This window comes from Pelophylax lessonae (genome assembly GCF_965119305.1).
Source record: "Pelophylax lessonae genome assembly, chromosome: 1".
NCBI lineage: Eukaryota > Metazoa > Chordata > Amphibia > Anura > Ranidae > Pelophylax > Pelophylax lessonae.
The window spans coordinates 522,958,346-522,974,477 of NC_138768.1; the positions used below are offsets into that span (position 1 = coordinate 522,958,346).

General features: G+C 42.5%; 1 protein-coding gene across 1 annotated transcript in view; it reads right to left on the reverse strand.

The window, feature by feature from the left end:
* Nucleotides 1-16,132, reverse strand: part of CNOT6L (CCR4-NOT transcription complex subunit 6 like) — a 153,415-nt gene that overhangs the window by 96,663 nt on the left and 40,620 nt on the right. Inside the window, exons 4-6 of the mRNA XM_082275492.1 lie at nt 9,652-9,773; nt 3,260-3,446; nt 2,425-2,510 (exon numbers count right to left, since the gene is read on the reverse strand). Of these exons, the coding sequence (XP_082131618.1) occupies nt 2,425-2,510; nt 3,260-3,446; nt 9,652-9,763 (385 nt within the window). The 5' untranslated portion in view covers nt 9,764-9,773. The remainder of the gene's footprint in view (nt 1-2,424; nt 2,511-3,259; nt 3,447-9,651; nt 9,774-16,132) is intronic.

Sequence of the window (16,132 nt, forward strand, 5' to 3'; positions counted from 1 at the left end):
CCAGGGGGACACTTTGGTCATTCCCACTCTTCAGTGACAATTCTGTCAAAATAGGAAGGGAAAGGAACACCTTTGCCACTCTAGATGGCTTGTGAGTGCCAAAGGGAACCTACGCCTCCGTCACACCTGCGCTCTCCAACTTTAAAGTCTCAAGTACAAATACAATCAGTGCGTCCACAAGCGCCTTTTCGTGCGCAGTTGCAGAAGTGGAGGAAATCATCCTCATTGAGGATTCAGGGCGCGTTCAAGAGATTCAGGATCTGAAGAGACCGATGAGGCAGAGGGCGCGTTATGCCAGCCCATCGCCCAAAAGCCACCTCCACCCGGGACACAAGGAACTCCAGGAGCGCCGTCAGTGCATCGATGGATTGATGGGATCCGGAAGCCCCCGCAGCCACAGAGAGGGGATCAGATGGGGAGATGTGCTTCAAGACTCCATGAGTAACCAGGTGGGCCCCACAATAAAGTGTAACACTGCTAAGGGACAACCCCCCCCAGTTGCCAGTCACAGAGCAACAAGCGATTCTAAGTAGAGAGGGAGAGGACCCCACCAGTAGAATCTGTACGAGTGGCGATCAGGAAATGGAAAGGATCCAGGAGTCAGCACCAGGTGAGGAGGAGGGGCTCCCACCGCCGAAATAGCCCCCCCTAGAGGGCTCCACTGTCATGGCCGCCGCTATTTTCAATGGCAAATGACCACAAAATGGGCGCTGGACTACACATACTTGGCCACCGTGCATTGAGCACACAGGCTTCAAGAAAATGGCAGCACCACAAGACCACCACAAGGCTCCCAAGAGGGATCCCTAGGCCTCAAGGATAGGCCCACCTATCTGCGTCTGGTCAGGCCCCCCCCCCCCCCCCAATCACCAGGGACAGGTGAAGGGGGGTTCCTGATGGGAAGGAGGGGAACCCACGTCCACCCCAAAACCCTACAGGAAGACAGCTACTCGCCATACCAGGGCACCACTCCAGACAGAACCCCTCGCCATTTAAGGGGGGGGGGGGGGCTGTCAGCCAGGAGGAACGGTGAGCCCCCAGTTTTATGCAACTTTGCGAGGCGTTTAACTCGCAGGACAGCCTCCGTCCGGTGTGGCTATGTCGCAGCCGACTTAGCATGGAGCTGAGGTATGCGCACGAGTCGCTGGCCAGACTGGGGTGACCACTGGATCTAGATCAGGGTTTCTCAACTCCAGTCCTCAGGGCACACTAATAGGCCAGGTTTGCAAGAAACCTGAAATATATCATAGGTGATATAATTTGCTGCTCAGTGATTGCAGTATTCTAGTCTGCATCTCCCCAAGTTAATACTTAAAATCTGGCCTGTTAGTGTGCCCTGAGGACCGGAGTTGAGAAACACTGGTCTAGATTATTCAGCCCATCGCCCAGTCCGGCAGTTGATTCTAGATGTCACAGGAAAAATAATTCTATCTAAAAAGAAAAAATTGCCAGGACCAGAAATCCCAGCAAGGATCTAGGTCCTTACTCCAGACTAGACAGAAAAAAAAAAAAAACTGAGTACCTATAAGAGAGAGGGGGAGTATACGCCCTGGGACTGCCCATAGGCGTAGCCAGACTTTTTCTGCCTAGTGTCCTACTCCTGTAGGTGGGCAGAATAATCCAATTGTTATTTAGATCAGGAGCTGTGTCCATCAATGAACGAAAGAAGAGAAATTTTTTTTTAAATGCAATATTAATTATGTGAATTTGACTTGGTGTCAAACTCTTGCATTCTACTGTACAGCAAAGCTCACACTGGGGCAGAGAGAAGCAGCAAAGAGACAGCTGTGCTGATGTGCAACAAGCATGCTGATAGGAGGAGAGAACAGATGACAGAAATTAGCCTTTAAAATAGGATGCCTCTTATTGTCCAGTCTGAGGCAGGGGGGAAAAAATGAGAACTATAATTGTTACCGAATTGCCGCAGTCCTCTGGGCTGGCTAAAAATTGTGTGGCAGATCTTTGGAATCCAAGAACTGGATTGACAAATACAAATCTTAAGAGCAAGTAAAAGAGCTCCCTGAAATGTATTTACCTTGTGTATTTAATGGAATTCAGCCTTGAGAATATCCAGTATGGCCCAAGCTCATATCCAATTCTATGCCCTAGAACCGCAAGGCTTGCCTTGCATACTTCGGATAGGGTTGGTATGCAGACCACTGCCCAGTGAAAGAACTATTGCTACTTTCCTGGTGAGGTAGTTCTTGCCAACCTTTTCATATTTATAACACTCGCATAGCTCACAGACCCATTAGGGTATCAGAAAACACTACAATTCTTACACTGCAATGTTCCCAGTGGCGCACTGCATAAACTTGGGAGGGAAAAACAGAGGAGTGTAATGTGAAACTATGTAATTTCTATTAAGCATATACTTTGCAAGTGTATCAGATCACAAATCTAAGAGCCACACAATTAACTCACCTTTTAACCCCAGGGTCTGAAGCCTGAACAGTCGCCCCAGTTCAAAAGGTAAAACCCGTAACAGATTGTTATTTAAAAGCAATTCCCTGAAAAAGAAAAAACATTTTTAAAATAGCAATAAATCTAAAAAGGAGAAAAAAGAAAAAAAGGAATAAAAAGGGCATACACAGGGAAAGGGTATTTAAAAAAAAGAACTGTAAGGGATATTCAATGCTGGGCAACCATTCCAAAAGAATTAGCAGAAACAAGGCTTATCAGTCCAGAGGTGTGGCATCATTAGGTTTAATTTGTTTTTTTTTTTAAAGCTTTTTGAACTGCGCAGGGCTTAGAAGACTATTTTAGACAACACTGCACAAGACAGCTCTTTATGTCTAGCGAGATCAATTTTATTTTTTTTAAACCTAAATACCAAAATCAAAATGCCTTCAGTGGCAATTAAATCAAAATGTACACAAGATAAAAATCATTGCTAGAGTTTATATACTCGCAGTTGCAACAGAATACTTGTGCACTCTCGAAGACTCGTGCTTCTTTAATAATTTTTAGTGCAACCATAGCATTCAAAAAGTAGTGTAGGAAACAAAAAAAAAAAAAAAAAAAAGAAGAGAGAAGCCCTATTTAAAATAGAATGAGCTAAACTTCGAAACAAGAGCCAAATTTTACATAGTTGGCTTACAGGATTGATGTAGGCTCCACTAAACATTTACCAGTTTTTCATTTGTGGGGGGGAATCTATTTAGGAATATAGTGCTCAGGTCTGCCACATAATTTCTACACTGAACAAGAACATATTTTGCATACATAAAAACACACAGTGCCACCCTTCTCTATTCACCTGAGAGACACTACGTTCCCTAGCTCTGCTGGTAAACTTCTGAGCTTATTGGAAGAAAGGTCCAAATAAACCAGATTATGGAGCTTGGCAATATCAGGTGGGATACGGGAGAGGTTGTTATCACTGAGGTGCAGCACAGTCAAGTGGGTCAATGACCAGAGCGATGTACTTAAGCTCCGCACCCGACCTAAAGGAGGAAGAGAGAATCAGTTCATTATAAAAGTAAACGATCGTTAGTAAAAAGGTATCTCATGGTGACAGCAAACCAATATAATTCAATGAAAAGCCTTCAGTACTCATCTACAAGCAGTTAAGCACACCCTGGAAAGCTTAATGCTGAACTCCAGATTTCTGTCACTTTAAAGAATAGTTCATTTGGACCAAACTTCCCATCCTTTTCCCAGAAAATAATCTAAATTAGGCAGAGAGCTGCTTAGCCACTCACAGCAATCTTGGTATTTTCTGAATGAATAGGATTACTCTGATAGGCTGATGCGGAGAAGCAGGTGGTTGAAGTCACAGTCTCCACCTCAAGCAGAGGAAACCTTCTATTCATTGATGAAACACAAGGCATCTGTAAATGACAGTGCAGCAAACGGAAATTTTAGTGCCCAAATTGAAAATGCAGGATGCACGTGGCCGAAAACGACAGTTTTTAAAAAAGATTTATATTTTTATATAGAATTGTATTATTCTTTGACTTTTTAAGTAATATCAATTTAAATGAATATAAAAAAAATTTATTGGCCGGTCACTATTGTTTTTTTTAGCGCAAGAACGCTCAAGAAAAATGTATCCCTTTAAAAAAATTCTATGTATGTCTTCACACTGGTCCGTTGCACTCCGGTGTAGTGTTAAAAATCCTGCTTGCTGCACTTTTGGTCAGTTTAAAAAAAAAAAAAAAACCCCACGCACCAAAAATCGCACCTCCCCTGTTGAAATGCATTAAAAAACGCAGCAAGAACGTATCAACACACCCATGTTATGTTTTTTGATGCGGTTTTTGAGTCACATGTCCTATAAAGAAAAAAAAATAAAAAACGCAACCCGCAAGCACAGTAAAATCATGGCAAAAATCTGCACAAAATCGTGGTGAAATCGCCGCAAAATCATATGCGTTTTCAGCACCATTATCGGCCCTTTCTTCTCTTATCGGGTGAAAAGGGCATTTTGCTGATCTGTTTCGGCAGCTTAGATTTTGGTGCGTCTTTAGCTCAAAGTCCCTTTCCTGTTGCCAGTACACGACGCTGTATACTGCAAGTAGCTGATGATACACATTATGCAGCGCTCACAGCAGGCACATTTGTTTGCGACAGTAATAGTTCATTCTGACCAGTAAGGTCCAAACAACCTATTTTAAAAAAGGACAGGAAGCTGGAGTGCAACTCTAAATTTATTTTACATTGTAGAAAAACCTATGCTTATTACTATTCCAAAAATGTGGGACCATAAACCGTATATACTCGAATATAAGCCGAGGCACCCAATTTTACCACAAAAAAAAAAACTGGGAAAACGTATTGACTTGAGTATAAGCCTAGGGTGAGAAATGCCGCAGCTACTGGACCACCACGATACCCAAAACAGGGGCTGCGGGCATGGTGCAGGGCTGCGGGCACAGTACTGGAGATGCAGTGCTGCAGGCATGGTACAGGAGAATCTCCTGTACCATGCCCGCAGCCCTGCAGCTCCTGAGAAAAAAATAAAGTAGAACAAAAAGGCAAAACTTTTTTCATAGTTTTCGATGGAGGCGAGAGGGAATAGAACACTGGCCAGTTTTTATTGCTGCCTGTGCAGTTAGGGAGATTTTACATCTCCATTTGTCTTGTTTGCCATCATCATTTAAAGTAAAAAAAAAAAAAATTATTAAATTTTGGGTTGCCCCCCATACAATTCTTAGGACGAGAAATTTTCCAATGGGGGCACTAGTTCTGGTGACTTGGGGGTCCCCAAGGAATTCCCTTAATTTGGAGGGATTGCCTCTCACTTCCTGTTTGGCTATGGGGTAGAAAAATTAAGGGAAATCTCTGCAATGGGACATAAATGGTGAAAACAAAAATCTGACATGGGTTATAACCCTCCCGTACTCCATCCAAAATGGGGGGGGTTGGATTTTTGTCTTACAGTAAAACCTTTTCTCTGATGTTCATTGATGGACACAGCTCCATAATCTTCTTGACCACAGTGATTATGCTGCCCCCTAGAGGAGTAGGACAAGGCCAAGAAAAAGCTTTACCAGGCCTATGGGGCAGTCCCAGGAGATATACTCCCACTTCCTGCTATAGGCATTCAGCTTTGTTGCAAGCAGCGTCAGAAGAAAAATAACCCAACTCAATAGAGGGGTGGGTGCTTTGTCTGTCAATGAACATGAGAGAAAGTTTTTACGGTAAGACAAAATTTTCTCTTTCGTTCATTGACGGACACAGCTCAAGAATCTTCTTGACCATTGGAACGTCCCAAAGCAGTGTCAAACATGAGAGGTGGGAAAAACAGCAGAAAAAGTTCCCAAAGCCTAAACCTAGCCAACCAGGAACAACTGGAGTTCACCTGAAAACAATACCAAGCCCTCTCAAACAGCAGTCTGCAAACCTTTGCGGCAAAAAAGCAGCATCCGCAGATGCCAACATATCTACTTTGTAAAATTTTGTGAACGTGTGCACAGACGACCAGGTGGCTGCCTTGCAAACCTTCATCACTGACGCCCGATGACAGAATGCCCAGCAGGCACTAAGCATCCGCATAGAATGCGCAATAACAGGGAAAGGAGGAACCTAACCCTTGATTGAATATGCCTGCACTACTGTCGGTCTGATCCATCTGGAAATGGTCGCCGCAGACGCCGCCATACCCCTTGCGAGTTCTGTCTGCAAGAACAAAAAGTGGGTCGGATTTCCTAAACTACTCGGTTGCCACCAGGTATACCCTGATCGCACGAACCACATCCAGAGAATGCAAGGCAATCTCCTTAGGATGCTTAAGTTTAGGACACAGGGAAGGAAACACTGTCTTCATTCAGATGGAACCCAGAGCCAACCTTAGGAAGGAACCACTGACAAGGGCAAAGCACCACTTTAGCTCTGTGAACCACCAAATAAGGAAAACAACAAGACAAAGCTGCCAGCTCTGACACCCTGCGTGCAGAAGTAATCGCCACCAAGTAGGCCACCTTCTGGGACAATGGAAGCAGGGGAAATCGCACAAATATTTTTGAAATGCGGTTTCTGAAGAACCGACAGTACCAAATTGGAGTTCCCACAGAGACAACCGAGACCCCACAGGCGGAGCAAAGTAGTGTATCCCCTGAACAAAGGTGCGAACCAAGGAATGCGTAGCCAAAGGACATTGAAAGAAAATTGCCAAGGTCGAAACCTGGCCCTTTATAGTACTCAAGGCCAGGCGCTGTTCCACACTTCTTTGGAGGAACGCCTAAATTTGAGTCACTGAAAAGGACCGGGGTTCCACTGTCCCTGGCAGGGGCCCACATCCACCCCAAATGGCAACCAGTGGAAGGGGGGAAACTTCTTACCACACCATGGAAACCGGGTGGGCACTACTCCAGACAGACCACCTCACCATCGGAATGGGGGTTCTGCAGGCCAGAGGTATGCTGCGACGTTTAACCCGCCAACCAGCCCCAGTCCTGTGCGGCTATGTCACAGCTGACCTAGCGTGGAGCTGAGGTCGGGTCATGCTCGCTGGCCAGAATGGGGAGATCATGAAGTATCTAGAATATCCAATCTGTAGCCCAGTCTAGCAGTTGAGTAGTTCTCCTAGGAACAGGGGAAAAAAAAAAAAAAAAAACAATGCCTATAGCAGGAAGTGTGAGTATACCCCCTGGAACTGTCCCATGTGTGTGGTAAAGCTTTTTCCTGCCTAGTGTCCTACTCCTGTAGGGGGCAGCATAATCCCAACGGTCAAGAAGATTCTGGAGCGGTGTCTGTCAAACGAATGAGAAAAAAGGTTTGCATAGAGTTCTTGAAAACACAAAACCCTCATTCTCCAAAGACTAGGGAAAAAGTATTAGTAGTGAAGGAGTGCTGGGTGAGCCATCAGGAGACACTCCATTCTTAATATGAGGAGAAGCTCCGCTTATTTGCCTCCTTTCCCTCCGCTGCCATATTCGTCACCTTTTGGGGGGAGCGGATACCTGGTTTTGACAGGTACCCGCTCCCACTTCCGGCCGATCTCTCCACAGCGCAGTGAGCAGGAACTTGGGCCCCCCTCCTCAAGGCTTTCCCTCAGTGGAGATGGCCCAAACAGCCGATTAAAAAAAATATCAGCTGGGGTGAAGACACCGCTGGATTCGTGGACAGGCAAGTGTCCCAATTTTAAAAGTCAGCAGCTACAGTATTTTTACAGCCTGTTTAATTTCTAATGGTGATTGTTTTTTTTCCCCTAAAACCTTCAGTGTAATCTGAAAAGATTTCCTGCCGGGTCTTTCTCTGGAATGGGAGCCTGTCCCCTCCTAGTAGCCAATCAGGGGACAGAATATCTATAGACAAAAGCATGATCTTATTGGATGATGCTGGTGTTTCAGGCTGGTAAAAGTGAGTGGAGGGAAACCGGTTTATTTTGTATAATAAAGCAAATCACTAGAATGTCCTCCTTGCTCCAAATAAATATATCACACTTCAAAAGACTGCTGCTGCTGTTCATCACTCAGTGACTCAAAAATAAAACAGTGCAACACACCAAACACCAAATATAACAAGTGCTATCACATATACAGTACCTATTAAACACACCGTGTGTGAAAAAAATTTGATGGGATGTAATATACATCAACCCATGATTGTAAACGAATAAAGTGAGTCCATATTCCCATATGACTATATGGGAGGAAATGCAAATCAAATAATCAAAAAAATATTCAAAAAAACACAAATTTGAAACACACAAACAAGTGTCCAGTGAAAGTTCTTGAAGAGTGCTCTTATTCCAAAACGTCCATGTGACTTTCGTGCAAGGTGGCTGTGTTTCACGACTCCCCAAAGTGAATTCACTTACCAGACAATGTGGACCCCTGGGCAGTATTGCATAGGGTTCTAGCAAGTATGGTGGATAGGGCTCCTTGGATTTCTCCCAATGGGCGAAATGGAAGTCAGAAGAGTCCATTAGTGTAATATGTTCCAACTTTTTATTCAATATAAAGAAAGGATTTGCACTTAAGAAAGGATTTGCACTTACAATAGATCAGAAGTAAAATCGCATGTTGAGATAATAAATGCTGGAGCTCCTGAAGGCTAGTAACTAACACTGTGGACACAGTGGCGTGAGTTCCACCTCACTTCCACATGAGTTCCACTGACCCAGAAGCGTCGTTGCTGAAGGGCAGGGTTTTGCCCTTCCCAGTGTGTGAAACACAGCCACCTTGCATGAAAGTCACATGGACGTTTTGGAATAAGAGCATTCTTCACAAACTTTTACTGCACACTTTGCTTATGTGTTTTTTTTACATTTTCGTATTTTTTGAATTGCATTTCCTCCCATATAGTCATATGGGAATATGGACTCACTTTATTAGTTTACAATCAAGGGTTGATTATATATTACATTGCATCTAATTTTTCACACACGGTGTGTTTAATAGGGTTTATTTTGTATGTTTTTTTTTTACTTTTTTTTCTTACCATATATAAAATGACAATCCCTTAAAATACTGTAAAAAGCATAATACAAAAGATTCAGTACAATTAACAGTAGTTTAATGGCTGCATTATTATTGTAAGATGCAAGGTTTACTATCTTTGTTTGGCATGTTTAAAAAAGATATTTACCAGGTTATTACCAAAGTGAATAGTACAGGAAGAGCCATTTCCCACTGTCAGAAAGTCCCGGTTCACACTTATGCGACGCGGGAAGGCTGCAAATTCGCAGCCTGTTCCCGCATCGCAAACGCACATCTGGCAGTTCACACTGCCATATGCGATACGCAGGGGGTGTCAATTAAATGTTAACCACACCCCCAGTTTGATCGCATATCGCAGTGCGATCTGACAGTTCGCACAGGATCGGATCAGATCGCACAAGTGTGAACCACTGTGCGATCCGATCCTGATGCAGCTGGAAAAAAGGGTCCTGTGCGTCTTTTTTGCGGGTGCAGTGCGAATTTCAGCCATACAAAATGTATGGCTGAATTCGCATCCGCACATCCGATCGCATGTAATGAAGGAGCAGTGCGCTCCTATATTACATGCGATCGCCGCACTCGCAAGAGTGTGAACCGACCCTAAAAGGTAAAAATCGGTCTATAAAAAAACATGCCCATCAGTGAGAAGAGCACAAAAAGAAAGCTCTTGCTATTAAAAAACATGCAAAATTAAAATCAGACATTTGAACTACCACAAAACTGCACAAGTCTTACTGTCCTGAAATTAAGAAAGCTAATTTACCAGAGATCTCCAATTCATCCCAGTGAGACTTTTTACCGTTGGCCACCTCTTCTGCTGACATAATTGTGTAAATTCTACGAGGATCAGGTGGGTCATATTTTTCTTTTGGCATCCCTGTTAATCTAGAGAAGAAAAAAAAAAAAAAAAGTCAATAAAAAGATCCCTTTCCACACAGGAAACACAGAATGACAATTATGAAAGAGGTTAAACAATGTTAGAGATGGCGGAATGAGGAACGAAAAAAAAAAATTGTAATTAATGTGAAAACCATTTCTCAGGGTTCATTGAGGGCCACAGGATGCAGACATATTTGGTTTATACTGCTTCCTACAGGAAGATTTGAATACTGGAAAGTACACAAAAAGGTCAGTTTTTCATTTACTGAGGGACACAGTATTCAGTGACCTTCGGGACATCCAAAAAGTACTTTAGAAGACAGGTGAGCACACAGCAAACAAGATGCTAACAGGCCCAACTCTAAAAATTAGAGATGCACGGAAACATATCGGCCAAAAAATGGTGTTAAAACATGAAAATGTAACATGGGTGCGTTATTGATGCATTCTTGCTGCAGTTTCAGTGCATTTCAATAGGGAGGTGCGTTTGTTTTTTATGACCAAAAATGCAGCAAGCAGAATTTTTAACACCACAAAAGGGCAATGGACCAGTGTGAAGACACATAGAAATTAAAAGGGATACATTTTTCTAGGGCTAAAAGGTGCCAATAATATTCATAGTCAAATGAATGGTAATAATTAAAAAGCCGAATACAATACACACACACACACACACACACAAACACCTCATAAAATTTTGGAATATCAAAAAGTTAATTTCAGTAAATTCAAAAAGTTAAACTCAATTCATATAGATGCGTTACACACAGTGATACATTTCAAATGTTTTCTTCTATTCTTTTTGAAGATTATGGCTTACAGCTAGGTAAACCCCAAAATTCAGTATCTCAGAAAATTAGATGAGGGCCATGCCCAAAAAAAAAAAAAAAAAAAAAGGAGATTTAATACAGAAACGTTGGCTTGCTGAAAAATATGTCCATGTACAGTAATATTATGCACAATACTTGGTCGGGGCTCCTTCTGCATGAATTACTGCATCAATTCGGAGTGGCATGAAGGTGATCAGCCTGTGACACTGCTGAAGTGTTTTGGAATCCCAAATAGCGGGCTCCAGCTCGTCTGCATTGTTGGGTCTGGTGTCTCATCTTCCTCTTGACAATACCAACCCCCCCTCCCCCCCCAGATTCTCTATGGGGTTTATTGATCTTATAATATTTTAGTTTTCTGAGATACTGAATTTTGGGTTTTCACTAGCTGTAAGCCCATGCTTGAATCCAATAAATCTGTGTGCAACGCATCTATAGAAAGATGTGGTTTCACTTTTTTAATTTAATTACTGAAGACTTAGCAATAGCATGCAATGTCAAGCTGCCAAAGTCGGCAGAATATTGGCATGCATAAGGGGATGTTTTCCAGAGATAAAACTATAATCCTACCACTTTTATAAAAACTCTGGTCCGACCACATCTGGAGTATCCTGTCCAGTTCTGGTCGCCAGTCCTCAGAAGGGATGTGTTGGAGCTTGAGAGAGTCCAGCGAAGGGCAACTAAACTGATTAGGGGATTGGAGAACCTAAATTATGAAGAGCACTTACAAGCACTTGATTTATTCTCCCTGGAAAAGAGATGCCTGAGAGGGGACATGATCGCGATTTACAAATATCTCAATGGTGATATCAACATAGAAAAAAAAACTATTCAGTCGCAAAGAATGATTGAGGACACGAGGCCATACAATGCAATTAGAGGAGAAGCGTTTTAACCTCAGGCTACGCAGTGGGTTCTTTACAGTAAGGGCTACTAGACTGTGGAATTCTCTACCACAAATGGTAGTAACTGCGGGGAGTATGGCTACTTTTAAAAGACTCTTGGACATACATCTCCAAGAACAAAACATTTGGGGGGTATGGGAAATGAATACGTCCACACCCCTACACCGGTTGAACTGGATGGACTATTGTCTTTATTCAACCTCAACTACTATGTAAATTAACTTTTTGATGATATTGTAATTCTATGAGACACGCACACACACAATAATAATTATAATATACACACACACACACACACCAATATATAAATTTTTTTTTACTGTCATTTTTTAGCTTTTGGCCAAGTGCATCCAGCTTTGGGCACCAAAATTTCCATTCTGTGCACCTCTACTAAAAATAGGAACCGCCTGCAGATCAGAATTGCCTTAAAGGTCCGTATGCCCAAAAGTGGCATTAGAAGAAGCCTGAACATGCAACTGGTAAACTTTACATAATGAACAGAACAGGTGAATGCCTTGCAAATCTGGGAAACAGATTCTTAATGCCCAAAAGCCAAAGAAGCACTCCGATATAGTAGAGTGTGCGCCTTGACAGGAAAGGGTGGACCATCAAGTCCAAAAGGCGTTTTGACGTGCAGCAATAACAAAATTCAAATCCCACAAGGACACGGTGAGATAACAGGAGAACCACATAGGAAATGCCCCATATGAACATCCTATTCTTGTAATAAGCAGCTGTCTTTGGAACAAAAATCACAAGCGCAAAATAAAAAAAACTCTTAATAGCTGGTCAATTGTTAATCCTGCAGTTTCAGAAAGCACAAAGATGTAGGTCCTCATAGCATGGGAAAGCACAGCTAACTCGCAGGCTAGATTTAGAAAAAGAGCAGCAAGGTAGTATGAAGTCGCTCTAAACTATTATACTCCTAAGGTAGCCTATTCATTAGTCAGCTTTCTTTCATTCAACCCGCTGGTTAGACAAATAAATAAAAAAAAAAAAAAAAAAAAAAAGAAGACCAAATTCTCTCCCAGCCACATGCTGCGGGGGGGGGGGGGGGATCCACCCCACTGTCTTTCTAATCTACAGCCTGCAGCGCTGATCGAGTGAAAGTTTTTCCAATGGAACGATTGTGCAGTCAATTTGTGGATCAACTTCTGTTCAACCACAGTATGCCTCAAAATTCAGCTGGTCCCTGATAAACCAGCCCAATTTCAATCCATGTATGGGCAGCTTAAGAGCTGCTGGTGCCCCAACTTGTTTATTTTTACACTTAACTTGAAAGAATTAAGCAAGCCATACATTATACAATTTTCTCTTTTAACCACATGTTGAAGAAAAAAATTGCACTGACTGTTGATGGGGAATCCCTCCCACTTTGCTATTGTATGTTGACAGCGTAAGGTTTCCCTGCCATCAGAATACAATGATCACTGCTGGCAACTATAGCCGCCACCGCCAGCAGTGATCACACAGAAAAAAAAAACAGGCTGTTTATAAAGTGGATAGATGGACCAACTTTAGTACAACCAGCCAGCCCATAAATGGATCGAAATTAGTCTTGTTCCTGCTGGCCGGTCCTAGGCAACATTCACACGATCGCACCGGATGGCTGCCAATGAAAATAAGCATATTCTTGCAAATGGTATGAATGCTGCCTGCACACACTGACTAGAAGCAGCTGACAGATTTGAATTATGCACAAATCAATGGAAAGTGCTGCCACCGTTGGCATGTAAACCTCTCATCTGAGCAATTACATGGAAACAGAGCCTCAGACTGACCCTAGTTCAGGCCACAGGTAATCAGCCAGTTTGTTTTGCAGCCACAGCATTAAGCCTTCTCTGAACACTGCAAACTATCCTCACCCATGTAGCCTAAAGGTGTTCTGATTATTCAATTTTTTTCCTTTTTTGCATAATGAAGGAAGGCACTTTTGTATTGCGATTATGAAGACTTAGTCTGGGGTGCAGCCCAAAGAGAATTAACAGTACATGTGACTCCTAATTACAGTACAATAAAGCAACTGAATTAGGACAGGAGGGCAACCCCAGCTCCCAGGGCAGGGAGGAGTGACCCGTCAACAAATCGAAGCACAACATTTGGTCCTAAAGATGGACAATTACATTATAGGCCAAACCCCAAGCGGTGAGGAGGGCACGTATTTCAAAAATCGCATGTCTACATAGCCTACTCAACTACACAGTTGCATGCGTGTTATTTTTTCACAGTGGGTAAACTGGATAAACAACTTAATTTGCCAGGAAAGCTAAATAGAAGCAGCTGCATAATAACAAAAAAAATAAAAGCATTTACCTGTAAAAGAAAAGAAAACAAATGCACAAAGTCACAGTATATGGCAGCATAAAATACTCCACCTTGGGAGATTATGTACCCCAAAAACAAAGGCAACCGATGCATACATATTTATCACAAATTTGATTCATTCAATTTTAAAAACACGTAAAATAGGGAGGAACTATAAAAATGAAAAACAAAGCAAAAAAGTTTCAATGTAAACAGTGCTTTTTACACTAAGACAGCCCTCAACCTGAATAAAAATCGGACAAAAACATTTTAGTGCTCACAATAAAGTAAAATGAATCTGCTTGTTTTTTGCCTTCTCTGGCATGCCCATTCATAGGAGTGAGCTTGGGAGCAAGCCAGCTCGAGTGCCCCATAGCAAGAGGCTTGCAGTTTTGGTGCACTCAAAAAAGGCCAGGACCGCTGGTGAGGGACAAAAAAAAAAAAAAAAAAAAAAAAAAAAAGGAGGATTGGGGCTGCTCTGTGCAAAACCATTGCACAGAGCTGGTAAGTAAAACAGGTTTGTAAAGTTCTGTTTTTTCAATAACAAAAAGCCCCTGATGAGGCTCTGGAAATCAACAGAATGCCCCTCGCTGAGTGATACCATTCTTACCTTGAACCAACAATGCGAACTAGAACTCATTCTAGCATGCAATTAACTGTATACTGCTTTCACAGAAAATGGGGTGCTTGGTTACTGCACCGCAAATGTACTGTTAATATCTGATGTTACTCATGTGTTTGAGCCACTTACGATGGATTTACTTCTTTAGCTACCTCTCTGCATTGCCCCTCAGTCGTCCTCCCACCCTATGTGTTCCCTTCCTTCCTGGTATGTGTTCCCTTCCCTCTCCTTTCTCTTCTTGTATGATATCCGAGACTAAACCCCCTGGAACTGACTGCATGATGTTCATTTACGGTTTTTCTGGTACTAGGGAGGTGCTGCCCCCCCCACCCCCTTTTTGTTCTAGCAACAACAAAAAGAAGCTCAGTGTGCAGGGAAATCAGAGAATGCATTTTTTCTAAGGCGAGGAACCTGTGCAACTGTGCAAAACTAAGGGGAAGGCTGAAGTGACTTTTTGTTTTTTACTTACTGCTGGAGTCACTTGTAATAAAGCACATCCCATTACCTGAAAGCGGATGGCTCCTTTAGAAAGCTCTTGCCCTATTTCACCAATTGTAACAGTTGTAAATTGGGGGAGCAGCGCATGAATGACAGACAATGTTAAGCCAGCAATAGACCGTTCAAATCCCCACTGAACTGGCTGAGATTCAAACCATGTAGTGGGCAGACTGAATGTTTCCAAGTTGATCAGTCAATAAAACTTGGTTACAACCCAAGCCTGTCGATTTTACCTTCAAATATTGCAAACAGCTGTTATAGCTACTAGCAGTAATCACTGTGTTCTCCCGGTAGGGTAGGTGTGCAAACACAATGTCTCCGCATTAGGGATGCCCTCATCAACACCCACTGGATTAGAGAGAAGTTTTCTTTCCTGTCACCCATGGCTGCAGGAAAGAGAAATCGCTCCCTTTATGGCTGGCTTTACATTCCATAAAAATCATCCAAATGACTTGTCAAGGGAGAAGAGGGCAGGCTGCATCAGGGGCTTCCGAAATGCATAGCATGTTAGTCCTGACAGCTTAGCTGCAGCCGCTGATCAGTGTGTTCTGGTCAATGGAAAATCTTCAACATATTCCTTCAACAGATGTCAATTTTTAACAATTTAGGAGGAGAATCTACACATCGATCAATTAGTGTATGGCTAGTTTTAATTTTTATTGGCACCCTGATAAAAAAAAAAAAAAAAAAGGGGGGGGGGGTTTAATTTACAAAAGACAGGCTGGCAATTATTTACCTGTGCAAGGTCAGCATTAGGTAGTTCATATATTGTCCTTTAACAGGTGACCATGAAAATGATTGGGTGTGGCAATTACAGAGGGAGTGTCAGAGTCCTGCATATCATTAACAATACAATTATAGTAATGAGGCCAAGGTTGTATGCAAGGCACATGAGGAGGGAGAGAGGAAAAAAAAAAAAAAAAAAAGTCCATTCGGTTTAAAACACAATGGGAACTTGGATGACTAAAGCTTTCAGGAACCAGTCTGTGAAACACATAGTGATGGCTGTAAAAGATAAATTATACCCTTAAATCAATAAATGGCCAGGTAGCTATGCCTTTGAGCAATGAGAGACCAGAGTGTTTTTATGCACCTTGCAGGACAAACATAGCAAAGAAAACAAACCAAACAGGCATTCACATTGTGCTGCACCTACAAGGCCAATCAAGTCTTATCTAACCAAAAATATTAAGGATAGTAACCCTGACA